The sequence below is a fragment of the Neodiprion virginianus genome, chromosome 3, assembly GCF_021901495.1.
Source record: "Neodiprion virginianus isolate iyNeoVirg1 chromosome 3, iyNeoVirg1.1, whole genome shotgun sequence".
Lineage (NCBI taxonomy): Eukaryota > Metazoa > Arthropoda > Insecta > Hymenoptera > Diprionidae > Neodiprion > Neodiprion virginianus.
This window is the reverse complement of record NC_060879.1, coordinates 31143631-31158548: the sequence shown is the minus strand read 5'-3', so window position 1 is coordinate 31158548 and position 14918 is coordinate 31143631. Positions and strand designations below refer to the sequence as shown.

General features: G+C 37.6%; 3 protein-coding genes across 4 annotated transcripts in view; all 3 read left to right on the top strand.

The window, feature by feature from the left end:
• LOC124299994 (uncharacterized) overlaps nt 1-2690 on the top strand; it is a 30652-nt gene extending 27962 nt beyond the window's left edge. For both annotated transcript variants that reach the window (XM_046753572.1, XM_046753573.1), the window contains 2 exons: nt 243-474; nt 2505-2690. In XM_046753572.1, the coding sequence (XP_046609528.1) occupies nt 243-474; nt 2505-2581 (309 nt within the window). In that variant the 3' untranslated portion in view covers nt 2582-2690. The remainder of the gene's footprint in view (nt 1-242; nt 475-2504) is intronic.
• Nucleotides 2691-4021: 1331 nt separating this feature from the next.
• LOC124299988 (tRNA (adenine(58)-N(1))-methyltransferase non-catalytic subunit TRM6) lies at nt 4022-6268 on the top strand. The gene is made up of 2 exons (XM_046753559.1): nt 4022-4403; nt 4474-6268. The coding sequence occupies exon 2, from the start codon at nt 4507-4509 to the stop codon at nt 5902-5904; it is 1398 nt and encodes a 465-aa protein (XP_046609515.1). The 5' UTR covers nt 4022-4403; nt 4474-4506; the 3' UTR covers nt 5905-6268.
• A 245-nt stretch (nt 6269-6513) lies between these two features.
• Nucleotides 6514-9499, top strand: LOC124300004 (uncharacterized). The gene is made up of 2 exons (XM_046753596.1): nt 6514-7467; nt 7721-9499. Exons 1-2 carry the CDS (start codon nt 7132-7134, stop codon nt 7997-7999), a joined length of 615 nt encoding a protein of 204 aa, XP_046609552.1. The 5' UTR covers nt 6514-7131; the 3' UTR covers nt 8000-9499.
• The last annotated feature ends 5419 nt before the right edge of the window (nt 9500-14918 follow it).

The following is a 14918-nucleotide window of genomic DNA, read 5'->3' as shown; positions in this document are numbered from 1 at the left end:
GAACTAAATAATCTTTCGGATGATTGACGTTTCGGATAAATCAAATCACCATCCGGATAATTGACGTTTCGGATAACTGATGTTCGGATAATCGACGCTCTACTGTAAATTGACAAAAACAAAAAACGCTGTCCATTTAAGTGTAAATTATAGTAAATTATACGTGAGGTTGAAGAAAATGTAGACGTATGAATGTGTACGCAAATCTATGTAAACATGTCGATGTCTAATCGTATGTTCAGGTAAATTCGAGTTACTCTCGTTCGTCGCCATCTAAAGCGGAAAATCCGCTGGTATCGGTTGTTGCTGGACTGGACTTGGAAATTGCCCCGGATAGTTTCAACCACGGGAGACTCCACATCACGTGTCGAGTCAACGTGTTTGATTTGTATACAGCTCAATCCGAAATATTCGTAGAAGAGGAGCGCCCAAGATTAGCATCTGTTCTCGGAACTCGCGAATCATCCTACACCGGTAATGTTATATTCCTGATTATTTTCAGAAGGTAGAAAGAAAACGGATGAGAAAATAAAGAAAAATAAATGTGAATAAAATCAATTTCCATTCACAGCCAAGCTATTCAGTAAGTAATACGTTAGAGTTCAATTCGTAACGAAAAGAAATGCAAATGACTTTTTTAATACGTAATTTTTCAACCTTTAACGTCTACTTAGTTTTCGCTTACCGGGTTTTGATTGCGTTGAATAATTAATCACTTTTGAACTAAAGGATGCCAAACTTAGCGAGCTCTTATAAAATGATCGTACATTGATAACGAAATTCTCTACCATTTTCTGAGCATTGTGAAGCCGTTCTGCGGCACCGTTATACCGGAGATTAATGCATTCCACAGGCTGTAATATCTGAAAAACTTTATGTACACTTTTCAGCTGTATTAAAAACACGTTTCTAAAGATTTTTAATGAAAGTTCTCTCGTAAAATTCAAAGGAATCAGATATCAACGTGTACGGTAGCCGCATATAATTGAATAAAAAAAAAACACCGCAAATCAGGATTTCTTGTACTAGTTTATACAGTAATAGTCCACCATGACTACCGTGAATATTAAATCTGTATGGTCCATAACCCGGTGAAGTCATCACGTGAGGAAATGTCAGAATTGACCCGATAAAATAAAAAGTGGCTAAAAAGAATGAAATTCTGACCCTCGTCAATTGCAGGATATTCCAAGAAGCCCAATTGAGCCAGTTACGAAATAAGTCTCTCTCAATTCTCTTAATTCTTTTCCCGTTTTCTGCCACCGAAATAGCTGTATAATAATTCTTATTGTCCGTGAATTTACATGTGTTAAAACCGAGAAACAATATTTCCAGATACTTAACCAATACCATCAGAATTGTATGTATATAAATACATCTTTCACGGTACAGCATTGAATTTGCAGTTACGTATAAAAAAATTTAATACCCTGCCGGTGACTCCAAATAATATCGGATCATTTAATGTTCTTAGTAACAAGGCAAGCCAGTATACAGCTTGTTCAATTAAATAATCTACATGTATATTATACATACGTACGGTTTTACAGGTATTAAAAACTTCGGACTCGGTATAGTACTAATTATAACTTCATCTCATGTTATTAATTAGTAAAATAAATAAGCTGTGAGATGTGTAACCTTCCGTTTACTCAGAAATGGTGAATAACTTTTTCTTGCACACCTTACGCGGATACAAATTCAGTTCGGCGTTAAAATTCGTTGGTTGCGATTAGTTGAGGCTTGTACTGATGAATAAGATTACGTCCTATACACTCCTATGTCAGCATCCGGTAATTAACTCGTTTTTTTAATCATCTAATGTATTTCTTCCAATTACCCAGTCCACAACATTTATTTTGGTATGTAGTGGCATTTATATATTGCCGTATATTTTATTTCTTTTTATTCTCTATGATTCCAGTTCCAGTGCAAAGTAATTATTTTTAAAGTTTCTTGATATTTTTCGGTAAACGTTTGGAAGCGCCTCATACAAATCCTAATCATCCTAATACAAATGTAATGATATTCAGGTAAACGAATGGTAGTTTTCAACCAATAATATTTTGATGACAATTGGATTTAATCCGATTTCAAACGGAGACTAGATCTTTACCGTATATCTTTTATTTCCTGCAGTGACATGATTAGTCGCAGAACTTATTAGATCAAATTGTTCAGAAGTATATAATTCAATCTATTTTTTCATACAAAGTTAATTCAGGCTTTCACGATTACAACACTTCTACTTTATTAATTTTTTTTCCTTAGGCACCTTTATCACAGCTGTGTGTCAATTTGAAAAGAAGTTATTAGTTTTTTACATTTTACTTAAAACCGGTTACGGTGGATTTAACAAGTTTTTAATGTACACTGCTTAGTTCATGTAATAACTCTTAACGGGTACTAAACAACCGTTATAATGCTGAATCCGTAAACTCCAATCAATAGATTGTGATTTGAATCATAAGTATGTCGAATGAAAAAGTATAACTTGATTTCAGGAAAGGCCGGACGAAGAGTTGAGCAGTGGATTTTCATGGTAGCAGTAACGAACCTACTGTTATACAGCCTGAGATAACACCAAAGAACGTTCAGTTGATTTTACGCGTTTAAGTGTACTGGGAATGAAGAAGTAAATTGTTTGTAAAACTTTGAAAATAATTAAAAACCCTTTTGTTGAAACATTATCGTGTGTATGTTATTCGTGTAGATGTGTAGCACTGCCGGAAGAGCCGTGTAGTGGCATTGATTTAAATAATGTAACATACACCTACGCGCCATTAGAGCGTCAAAAGCGAACAAATTTCTTCCTCAGATTAAGACGACGGGGTTTTTTTTCAAACAAAATGGATACGAACATTCCCTAGTTATACTGGCATTCGTCATCAAAATCGCCCAACACTCGTATACCCATATATTTTCGCAGACCAAAAACAGGACTAGAAGTAAATCCGTTTTGAAATGTCAATTTATTTTTGTTGCATGATATGTTAATGTTAATTACATGTATATGCAATAAACAATGTAAAATACTACATATATGATATTAAATACATGAACTAGAAATACGTCACGCTGCACCGAGTGTACGCTGTGTGTCACGTGCAGAGTTTGTATAATAAAATATTCACATACAATCGAAAATAAATATCGATGTTACGTTTGTGTCAATTTGTAGTATTAACATGAAGAAGAGTTATAGTCAGATAAAAAAATAAAGGTGGGAGGGGGCAGTGGATTTCACATGAAACATTCTTAATGAACGATGAAAAATATATTACAAGTATGTGAAATTTATCAATAACTGACAGCATTTTCACAGGAACTCCGTAAGAGCCTCCTGCGAGCTATGCATGCTGAGTTACAAAGGAGCTCAAAAGTTGCGCCGTGAGAGCTTCCTCAAAGCTGCTAAAAGTGTAGCTTCCTCAAAGCTCGCATGAAACTTTTCTTGCTCAAAAATTTCGGAGCGTTCTAGAAGTTCATCGAAATAAGTTCTCTGGGAACTTCGTTGGAGACTGTCTGAAGTACTATGTATGATCACTATATGGTAATTGTGAGTATTGTGACTACAGTTTGGTAAAATGCTGTATTGATTAATTATTGTGACTTTTAATTTATTCGAATACTCAATTCATTACTGAAGTTTGCTTTTGCAGAAATTTAAAAATTACAATCTAATAAAAAACATGCATCAGGTCTAAATGGTTTGGTAGAAAATACAAATCGTATCGGTTATTTATTAAATTCAGTGTTGAATATATACGTCTAAAATGTCGTAGGAATTTTTTTAAACTAGATTTTTAATCGGAACCAATCCAAATGCAATAGGGTTCCTTTTTCAAAAGTAGACGCTGAGGAAGAAGGAAATGAAGTGAGTATAGAGAGAGAGATGATCCCCGGCTATTGATCATTTGGAAGTAAATAAAGCTTGCTCCTAGAAGTAGGCAATTGTTTTCACATATGAAAAGTTGCCCATCTATCTCCAGGAGCTTGACACGAATTCAATGCAATTCACGCTTTACGTAAACCGTTTCCACTGATTGAGGGTAACAGTCAAACGTGATCAGGTTTAAAAAAGTGAAATCCGAGTATTTGTTATAATATCCCAATGAAGCTATCCTACCGCAAACGTTCTACAAATACGTCCGCAAATAAAATTTTAACTAATTATCAATGTAGATGTTTAAATATACCCGCCTTCAAATCTACAGGACTGCAGTCTTGAAATCGTTGGGTTAAGAACATTGGCAGCGTCGATCCGAGCTTCGATTAGCCCATGGATTGGCCATTGAAGTCGATCTTGTCAGTAGTAGTTGGTAGTAGTCTGTACTCTGTGGTCGATCTGAGGTTACGCTACACCAACAGTTGACGTCTCGTTGGCCTCGCATTTGGAGGTTAAGGTAATCATTTCTCACGTGGATATCTGATTACCACGGACGATAGAAAATATAAACAAACTTCACATTACAGCTTGGAATTTGGTGTACCCAAAGTGCCACCACAATGAACGAGCTTGATGCAGAAGTTGTTAAAGTTGGAGACTATGTTGTCGTACAAAGACAGAATTACTACAAGCTCCATAAGGTGACGGCGAATGGAAATTTACTACTGGGTAAAGACCAGCTGGAGATGAGTAGTATAATTGGTAGACCAATGTGGACAACGTATAAAATGGAAGCAAAGGTGACTGGGAAGAGATTATACACTTTGCTGGAGACTAAAGAAGTTGAATCGCTATCGAAAGACTTGAAGAGTGTGTTACCCAGTGGGCTAGACAACAGAAGCATCATTGACGACGGAACGTCGCAACAGTTATCAACCGAAGATATTGTGGGATTAAGGGAAGCAGGGAAGTCGAGTAAAGAAATAGTTGGCAAACTGATAGAGAATAGCAAAACGTTTCAGAATAAAACTGAATATTCGCAAGCCAAGTATTTGAAAAAAAAAGAAAAGAAATATTTTGAGTACATCACGATTAGAAAACCTACAATACGGCTAATTCAAGACATTTATTTTCGAATGGATCATCAGAAGATCAGCAGTCTGAGGATGGATACACTAGCTCAGCTCCTTTCTTATTCTGGCGTTAATGCTGATGGGCTCTATATGGTCTATGACAGTGGTTCTCAAGGGTTGCCCGCTTCAGCTATGCTTCATCGCATTGGCGCAGGAACAAATGGTAAACTAATTCACATGCATCCAGGAAATATTCCCCAAAGAACATTGATTCAAGCAATGAACTTTCCCGAGGAGCAGCTGCGTAGAATGCTTACTGTTAACATTTATAGTCTAATACGTATGTATTACCAGGGGACTGAACAATTTCTAGAAGTATCAAAGTACAAAGCAAAATCTGATACCCTGAACGTAGAATGCATTGTATTGGAATCCAATGACACTGACTTCACAGAAGATGTGGCAAATCCTAAGGTGCCCAAGGCTGAAGCTGAAGTAAAGGCAGAGGGGATTACAGAAGATAATGCAAGCAACAGAGCTGTGAACTCATTCGAAAGCAAAGGGTTGAAACGCAAGCTTAACGATGCACCAAGTCACGAACCACCTAAAAAACCTAAATGGCTTATAGAAACACAAGAGGCTGTTGAGATTATGAAAGTAACTAAAGCTGACGGTCTAGCTATCATAGCTAAAGAACATCCACTTAATATAATCAAAGGTCTTCTGCCATTTTTAGGAATCTCTAGGCCATTTGTTATTTATCATTCATCTCGAGAACCATTACAGGAAACTTACGTCGCTTTGAAGCAAAGATCAGATGTTATTAATTTAAGGTTATTCGCCAACTTCTTACGGTCTCATCAAGTATTGCCAGATAGGACACATCCTGACATTTTAATGAGTGACACAGGTGGATATTTATTGTATGGATATTTAGTTGACTAAGCTTAACACATAAACTTCCACAATACACAGTGATCAAAACACAACACAGTTGTGGCACTTTTAGTGAAAATTTCAGGCTATTTTAAACCATATAGCATACGGCTGACAAAGTTGTAGAGAAAAACTTTCTCACGAAATAACAAACTGCAAATAAAATCAGTGATTTGATACAAGGTCCAAGTATAACAAAAGTGATTTTTGAGTATATTACAGTACCAATAATTTGTGCAAATCTTATTTGAAAATAGTTTTTGGAGAAATTTCCAGTGCTAGCTTCATGTAATTTAATAAGAATCCATTCATTATATTAAATGACATACAATCAAGATGAACATTTCTTATAAAAGTATAAATATGCAAATTATATCAATTCGGATGAAGATATACGTTATTAGGCCAACTGCATCTTACAAATGAAATCCGTTGTATTGTTGACTTAGTAAAAATTTCAGAGCATTCAATAATCAATCTGCGAGAAAAATAAATTTTGTCAATCTATATGTAAAACTATATATTTGATCCTTGCGTAAATTGCAGGTAACGATATTGTAATTAAATATCGATACGTTTCGTTAGAGATGCAAGGCTTGCCTGAGACCATACCTCCAATTTATTCCATTTTGTACCTAATGTGTATTTATCAACGTATCGTATGATTGTACTTTCAGTTGGTAATATCAGAATCTGCTGCAACCCAAATCGACCTACAGCGTTGACTGTAGATACCTATCGTATATCTGTCGTATATACATATTTGGACCTAGATTGGAAAGTGCATTGTACATCGTACAACGATATACCTATAATGCTGTTGGGAAGTGAAATTAATGCCGAAATTTGAATTCAAATATTTCCTTAATCGAAATACGAACTGGTCCGAAATTCCAATCCAATATCCGTGTTATCATGCTGTGCTTGACTCGAATCATGTTTTAAACAGTTTTGAAACGAGTGGTGCGTGAGTGCATTACGAGTGCTTCAATATCCAAGTACAACATATTCACGCAGCCTTGCCCAAAAAATCGTTAATTCCCGCTTGGCAGCCGCTGGCGTTCAGCCGCGTTCAATCACGTTGGTATCCATGCTCTCTACCGTATCGTGCTTTCGCCAAAGCTCAAGCGACAAGCAATCAGGAAGAAGTGAACTGAGAGAGGAGGCTAGTGAATTATTGACAGTTTGATAAGCGGTATTATTTGGGCATTAGAAGCCACGATATAAGAAGTGATAATGAGGCCAGATTCGAGGAGTATCTCGTTCACATTTCACCGCTCGGCTTTAACCGCAAACAACACCTCAGACGAGCCGAAAGAGTCAAGAAATTTACGTCGAAGACTGCAGGATCGTTTTGACCAAGAATGCCCGTACAATTTGGCCAACAAAGAGTCACCTTCGAAAAAACGTACTTCCAAAAGTAGGGCTGGTTCCTTAACTCCCGAAAAAGGATGGAGTAATTTAAGCTTGAGTAACGTTTCGGCCGACTCAAGACGAGCCTTCAGAAATGGAGCTGAAAAATTATCCAAGACCATCTCTTCGGTTCGAATGACTTTTGGAACAATTTCTCAGGTTTGTGCGTGGTACTATAATATATCTGAATTCTTTGTAACATGTCGTCCCTTTTTTAATAACTGCCTTTCAACACCCTTTACTTTTTACTTCACGATAGTAAAATACCACCTGCATGAAATTCAAACGATTGCTACAGCCATTGAATTAAAAATCTATTCAAGCATTTGTCTTTATATCTGTCTGTATCACTGTGCATTGGATTGTGATTTTTGTGGAACAAACAATAACATGCTCCTTTTTCTCTATCAAGAAATTTAGAAGTTCAACACGCAGGAGGCAACGTTTAGAGGAATGCCACTCCCCCACAATCTCTGCGACACCTCAAACTCGGTCTCGTCATCTGTTGGGCAGGACACCAACAAAACTCTACAGTCCATTTGGCATAGAGTCGCCAAGGTCTGCTTGGAGTAATTCACCTGGAAAAGAAAATGAGGATTCCAGTGCCATGCATAAACTTACCAACGTTGAACAAAAATTGCGCAAACCCTTTCAACTAACCAAAGCTAATGGCTTTACTACGTTCAGATAAATTCTGAAATCAATACATCTATCGCACAGATACTGATTACTAATTAGCACATTTTTTCACGTTTATTAATCCTTCAAAGGATAAAAATATTTCATTCCCAGCAAGATATATTGCTGAATGCTGCTACTTTTATTGTAAGATAATTGATGCCTTAACATTTTTTGATAATGCGAGCTTGTGTGATTTACATGTTTTATAGATAGCACGTCAGAGCTAATTAATGATCAATCTGATTACGACTGGTGAATTTACAACTAAATTTTTAAAAAAAGTCAAATTACGGCTTTATTGTTCAAAACACCGTCGAAAGTTATCACGCTGTTTCAAATCCAAATCATAATTTGCTATCCACAACTTGGACGTACATTGAAAAAATGAATCTTCACTGCCTAATTGATATTGACGATAACTTATTTCACAACAAGTCTATGTTTTAAGTCTCACTCAATGGAAAAAGCATTCGTGACAAAGGAACTAAGAAAGGATGGAAAATATCGGTTTCTGATATTTGAACCGACTGTAGCTGTTTTACAATTTCTTGTTCAAAATGATCATCGCAGGGGGACATGATTATAATTTACGATTAAAAATCGTGTATCTCTTCTATATACCAATTAATTATTCCTTTCGTTAAATTTGCGTTGACGATTCCGATATTGATTGAAATTAAACTTGAACTTGTCATCCCTCCAAATTGTACTGTAATGATAAGACTTGAGCAGCATATTGTATAAACCCCCTGCCTTGTATTGTATTTTCAGTATTTATTGTTCGTAAGACAAATGAAACAGCCAACTGTGTTGGCTTATAAATGAAAAAAAAATCCTATTAATTTAATATTTAAAGTACTACTTAATTTAGTAATTAAATAATAACTCATAACGTATTGACAACTATGTTGGAATTAAGAAGTAACATATTTATCTAAATGATAGTTTTAGATATTTTGTCTTGATCGATTCAGGATCAACTTAATCTCAGCGTATATCTTGTAGCTTTTTCACTCACTATGCCTGGTAGAGGCTATTTTTTCTACAAGTATATCCTGGACCATTGGGTGCATATGATGCAAACCATTTTCAAGTATTATTGCTATGTACTACGACTGTGTAGACTATTGGCTAATTTTGTTTCACAACTAAGCATCAAGCGTTCAAATGAATATACGCCACAATTAAAAGTCTAAATCTGATATTTTAAAAGAAAACAATCGCAAATGAACACCTTTAAGTACTAGACAGTCGAAATTTCCATTGGGATTTAAGCCCACATGCACACTAATTTTCGAAAATTTGATGAATAGCAATGAAAACAAAATAAGAGAAAATATTTTAATGCGAACCTGTCTATGGAAGGATTGAGTATGATTAATTCGACTGATTAATGTAACGATCCATGATATTTTATTTTTATTATTAGTTTGTTTTGTATCTCTACAAGTTTCATTTTATTGGCGTAAATAAACTGGCGTGCTTTTAACACGTGGTACTGTTTCAAATATAATTCATATTTAATCTACGTAAGCTGGCAGTGCCAGATTTCATAATTTTCGGAGTATAGTTATTGTATGACGCAAGTTTCGACTTGACCAATTGAGTTTTCCTTGATGCAGTGTACACCACTGCGTACTTTTTCTTCACCTCCAACCTCCTCGTGGAGAGGTCCTCCTCCTCGTCCACCCCTAACCGCCTTCCACCACGTCCAACTACCTCCAACTACCTCTTGAATTTTTTCCACTATGTACAGATGGGCGTCGCCTGTAACTTGTTATAATGTTGGTGGATCACTCTAGATGGGATGTTTCAAAACTGTCCATAAATTGGCTAACATTCGTATTTTTGTTTTATTGTGGATTATCTCGCTTCGCGGTGGTCGTCCAAAAAAAAGTCCGTGGAGCTGAAGGTAGCAGCCGGAATTAGCAGCCTATTATTTTAATATTTATTCCAATAAGGTAGGGGAGACCGTCAACCAAAATTTCGTAAAGTACTTTGGACCCCCATATTCTTTATAGAATCCCGAGGATGAATCTGGATTGCATTTTCATACTTTCGAAACATTCAACACGTTTGGCTGCTAACTTTGGCTGCTAGCTTTAGGTTCATAAAAGTTCTCAACAAAATATCTACCGCGAAAAATTTTACACGAAATTTCGTCATCTACTTTGAAATACAATTATTTTTTATGTAAAAATCTGAATTTATTCATTCTTCTATATTCTTTTTTCGATTCGCTATAACTTTCGAAATACTTGATGCATATTTTTGCAAATTTGTGTATTCGTGTTCCACAAAAGTTGCCGGAAACCGGGGCTGGTATTGTGAGCAATGAAACCCTCAAAATTACGATTGGCTTTCAAAGTGCCGCAAGGATAAATCGACACTAACCGTGTCATTTGGAAGTTTCTTTCGTGGACTTTCATTATGCCAAAAAAATTTACACTTTGACCATTGTTCTTTGCCAATACGGCAAAAAAATCTGGGAAAAAGTGATTTCCGATTTCATGTGAATGACCATTACCTGACTGATTGGACCCTCAGGAACTCAAAAAACGCGGCAAAAAGAGCGTTCGACTAACAGGAGAGAAATGGCGAGCGAAAAAGCACCTGCTGAAAAATGTCGAAAAATCAGGTTCTGGTTTTTTGGCTGTAACTCTTGATGCGTTCATCGCAGCGTATTGGGACTACGCCCAATCGATTTCTCTCGCAAAACGACGTCCGATTAGTGCTACGAATAATTGATTCCAGCGCTTTTCAAAATCGCGAAAATTTTCGCTCAAAACACAAAGGGGTTAGCCTTACTTTTTTTTTGGGCGGAAAATTTTTGGTCTCAGATTCGATTGAAACGACCCTTATCTGACTAATTGGACCCTCAGGAACTCAGAAATCGCAGCGAAAAGAGCGTAGGACCAACAGGAGAGAAATGGCGAGCGAAAAAGCACCTGCTGAAAAATGTCGAAAATTCAGGTTCTGGTTTTTTGGCTGTAACTTCTGATGCGTTGACCGCAGCGTATTGGGACTACGCCCAATCGATTTCTCTCGCAAAATTACATCCGATCAGTAATACGAATAATTGATTCCAGCACTTTTCAAAATCGCGAAAATTTTCGCCAAAAACACAAAGGGGTTAGCCTTACTTTTTTTTTTGGCAAAAAACTTTTGGTCTCAGATTCGACTTGAATGACCCTTATCCGACTAATTGGACCCTCAGGAACTCAGAAAACGCAGCGAAAAGAGCGTAGGACCAACAGGAGAGAAACGGCGAGCAAAAAAGCACCTGCTGAAAAATGTCGAAAACACAGGATCTCGTTTATTGGCTGTAACTTTTGATGCGTTGATCGCAGCGTATTGGAATTGCGCCCAATCCATTTCTCTCGCAAAATTACGTCGATATAGTGCGCCAAAGAATTGATTCCAGCACTTTTCAAAATCGCGAAAATTTTCGCCAAAAACACAAAGGGGTTAGCCTTACTTTTTCTTCATTTTTCGACCGAAAATTTTTGGTCTCAGATTCGATTTGTACGACCCTTTCCTGACTAATTGGACCCCCAGGAACTCAGAAAACGCGGCGAAAGGAGCGTGGGATCAACGGGAGAGAAGATACGAGGAAAAAAGCACCGGCTGAAAAATGTCGAAAATTCAGGTTCTGGTTTTTAGGCTGTAACTTTTGATGCGTTGATCGCAGCGTATTGGGACTGCGCCCAATCGATTTCTCTCGTAAAATTACGTCGACATAGTGCATGCAAGAATCTATTCAGTCAACGGCTGACCATCGAAGGGCCTTGCCGCTTGAGTCTGGAATCGGCAGGAGAGATGAAGTGTGTATTTCTTGTATGAAACGTGAAAACTAAAAGCATTATACATCGTATCATATCATCATACATCGTACACCATACATCATACATCATACATCGTACATCGTACATCATCATACACAGTATCAAAGTTCGAAACCATAGTTTGGATGTCGGACGTTCAGAAAGTGACGTCACCAATTCAAAATCAGCTAGCCGAATTCCTCAGTCTGGAAACAACCGCGCAGTAGAGCGGACGGATCAGAGTCGCGCTCCGCAAATTTCGAGTACCGGGTTCTCAACCTCCCGGATCCCGCGCTTCGGGTCCGCTACGCTGTGAAACTCGACTTCCAGGATAAGCGCTCCGTGGTTCCTGGTTCATGTTTACAATAAATTATTTCAATTCGTTTTTCGCGCAACCCCAAATTCGGTAGCTGTCAGTCCGCTAATAAAATTTCTCGACTTCCAGGATGAGCGCTCCGTGGTTCGTGGTTCATGTTTACAATAAATGATTTCAATTCGTTTTTCGCGCAACCCCAAATTCGGTAGCTGTCAGTCCGCTAATAAAATTTCTCGACTTCCAGGATAAGCGCTCCGTGGTTCGTGGTTCATGTTTACAATAAATTATTTCAATTCGTTTTTCGCGCAACCCCAAATTCGGTAGCTGTCAGTCCGCTAATAAAATTTCTCGACTTCCAGGATGAGCGCTCCGTGGTTCGTGGTTCATGTTTACAATAAATGATTTCAATTCGTTTTTCGCGCAACCCCAAATTCGGTAGCTGTCAGTCCGCTAATAAAATTTCTCGACTTCCAGGATAAGCGCTCCGTGGTTCCCGGTTCATGTTTACAATAAATTATTTCAATTCGTTTTTCGCGCAACCCCAAATTCGGTAGCTGTCAGTCCGCTAATAAAATTTCTCGACTTCCAGGATAAGCGCTCCGTGGTTCCCGGTTCATGTTTACAATAAATTATTTCAATTCGTTTTTCGCGCAACCCCAAATTCGGTAGCTGTCAGTCCGCTAATAAAATTTCTCGACTTCCAGGATAAGCGCTCCGTGGTTCCCGGTTCATGTTTACAATAAATTATTTCAATTCGTTTTTCGCGCAACCCCAAATTCGGTAGCTGTCAGTCCGCTAATAAAATTTCTCGACTTCCAGGATGAGCGCTCCGTGGTTCGTGGTTCATGTTTACAATAAATGATTTCAATTCGTTTTTCGCGCAACCCCAAATTCGGTAGCTGTCAGTCCGCTAATAAAATTTCTCGACTTCCAGGATAAGCGCTCCGTGGTTCGTGGTTCATGTTTACAATAAATTATTTCAATTCGTTTTTCGCGCAACCCCAAATTCGGTAGCTGTCAGTCCGCTAATAAAATTTCTCGACTTCCAGGATAAGCGCTCCGTGGTTCCCGGTTCAAGTTTACAATAAATTATTTCAATTCGTTTTTCGCGCAACCCCAAATTCGGTAGCTGTCAGTCCGCTAATAAAATTTCTCGACTTCCAGGATAAGCGCTCCGTGGTTCCCGGTTCATGTTTACAATAAATTATTTCAATTCGTTTTTCGCGCAACCCCAAATTCGGTAGCTGTCAGTCCGCTAATAAAATTTCTCGACTTCCAGGATAAGCGCTCCGTGGTTCCCGGTTCATGTTTACAATAAATTATTTCAATTCGTTTTTCGCGCAACCCCAAATTCGGTAGCTGTCAGTCCGCTAATAAAATTTCTCGACTTCCAGGATAAGCGCTCCGTGGTTCCTGGTTCATGTTTACAATAAATTATTTCAATTCGTTTTTCGCGCAACCCCAAATTCGGTAGCTGTCAGTCCGCTAATAAAATTTCTCGACTTCCAGGATAAGCGCTCCGTGGTTCGTGGTTCATGTTTACAATAAATTATTTCAATTCGTTTTTCGCGCAACCCCAAATTCGGTAGCTGTCAGTCCGCTAATAAAATTTCTCGACTTCCAGGATAAGCGCTCCGTGGTTCCCGGTTCATGTTTACAATAAATTATTTCAATTCGTTTTTCGCGCAACCCCAAATTCGGTAGCTGTCAGTCCGCTAATAAAATTTCTCGACTTCCAGGATAAGCGCTCCGTGGTTCCCGGTTCATGTTTACAATAAATTATTTCAATTCGTTTTTCGCGCAACCCCAAATTCGGTAGCTGTCAGTCCGCTAATAAAATTTCTCGACTTCCAGGATAAGCGCTCCGTGGTTCCTGGTTCATGTTTACAATAAATTATTTCAATTCGTTTTTCGCGCAACCCCAAATTCGGTAGCTGTCAGTCCGCTAATAAAATTTCTCGACTTCCAGGATAAGCGCTCCGTGGTTCCCGGTTCATGTTTACAATAAATTATTTCAATTCGTTTTTCGCGCAACCCCAAATTCGGTAGCTGTCAGTCCGCTAATAAAATTTCTCGACTTCCGGGATAAGCGCTCCGTGGTTCCTGGTTCACGTTTACAATAAATTATTTCAATTCGTTTTTCGCGCAACCCCAAATTCGGTAGCTGTCAGTCCGCTAATAAAATTTCTCGACTTCCAGGATAAGCGCTCCGTGGTTCCCGGTTCATGTTTACAATAAATTATTTCAATTCGTTTTTCGCGCAACCCCAAATTCGGTAGCTGTCAGTCCGCTAATAAAATTTCTCGACTTCCAGGATAAGCGCTCCGTGGTTCCCGGTTCATGTTTACAATAAATTATTTCAATTCGTTTTTCGCGCAACCCCAAATTCGGTAGCTGTCAGTCCGCTAATGAAATTTCTCGACTTCCAGGATAAGGTTGCTGGGTGAGTAAAACACTTTTATAATATTTGATGGCAATTGTAATTATATTTCATCTGAAATATTACAAACTTGTCACGTTTACAATAAATTATTTCAATTCATTTTTCGTGCAAGCACATATTCCGTAGCTATGAATAATCTTGTACAATTTATTATATTATTAATTAATTAATTAATATTCTTATAATATTTGATGGCAATTGTAATTATATTTCATCTGAAATATTACAAACTTGTCACGTTTACAATAAATTATTTCAATTCATTTTTCGTGCAAGCACATATTTAGTAGCTATGAATAATCTTGTACAATTTATTATATTATTAATTGATTGATTAATTACATTA

What these genes read in the sequence shown, in the direction of transcription:
- LOC124299988 (XM_046753559.1), top strand. Translation starts at nt 4,507, where the DNA reads ATGAACGAGCTTGATGCAGAAGTTGTTAAAGTTGGAGACTATGTTGTC.
- LOC124300004 (XM_046753596.1), top strand. Translation starts at nt 7,132, where the DNA reads ATGAGGCCAGATTCGAGGAGTATCTCGTTCACATTTCACCGCTCGGCT. An exon ending in CTTTTGGAACAATTTCTCAG is followed by an intron (nt 7,468 to 7,720) that starts GTTTGTGCGTGG and finishes TTCTCTATCAAG; the next exon opens with AAATTTAGAAGTTCAACACG.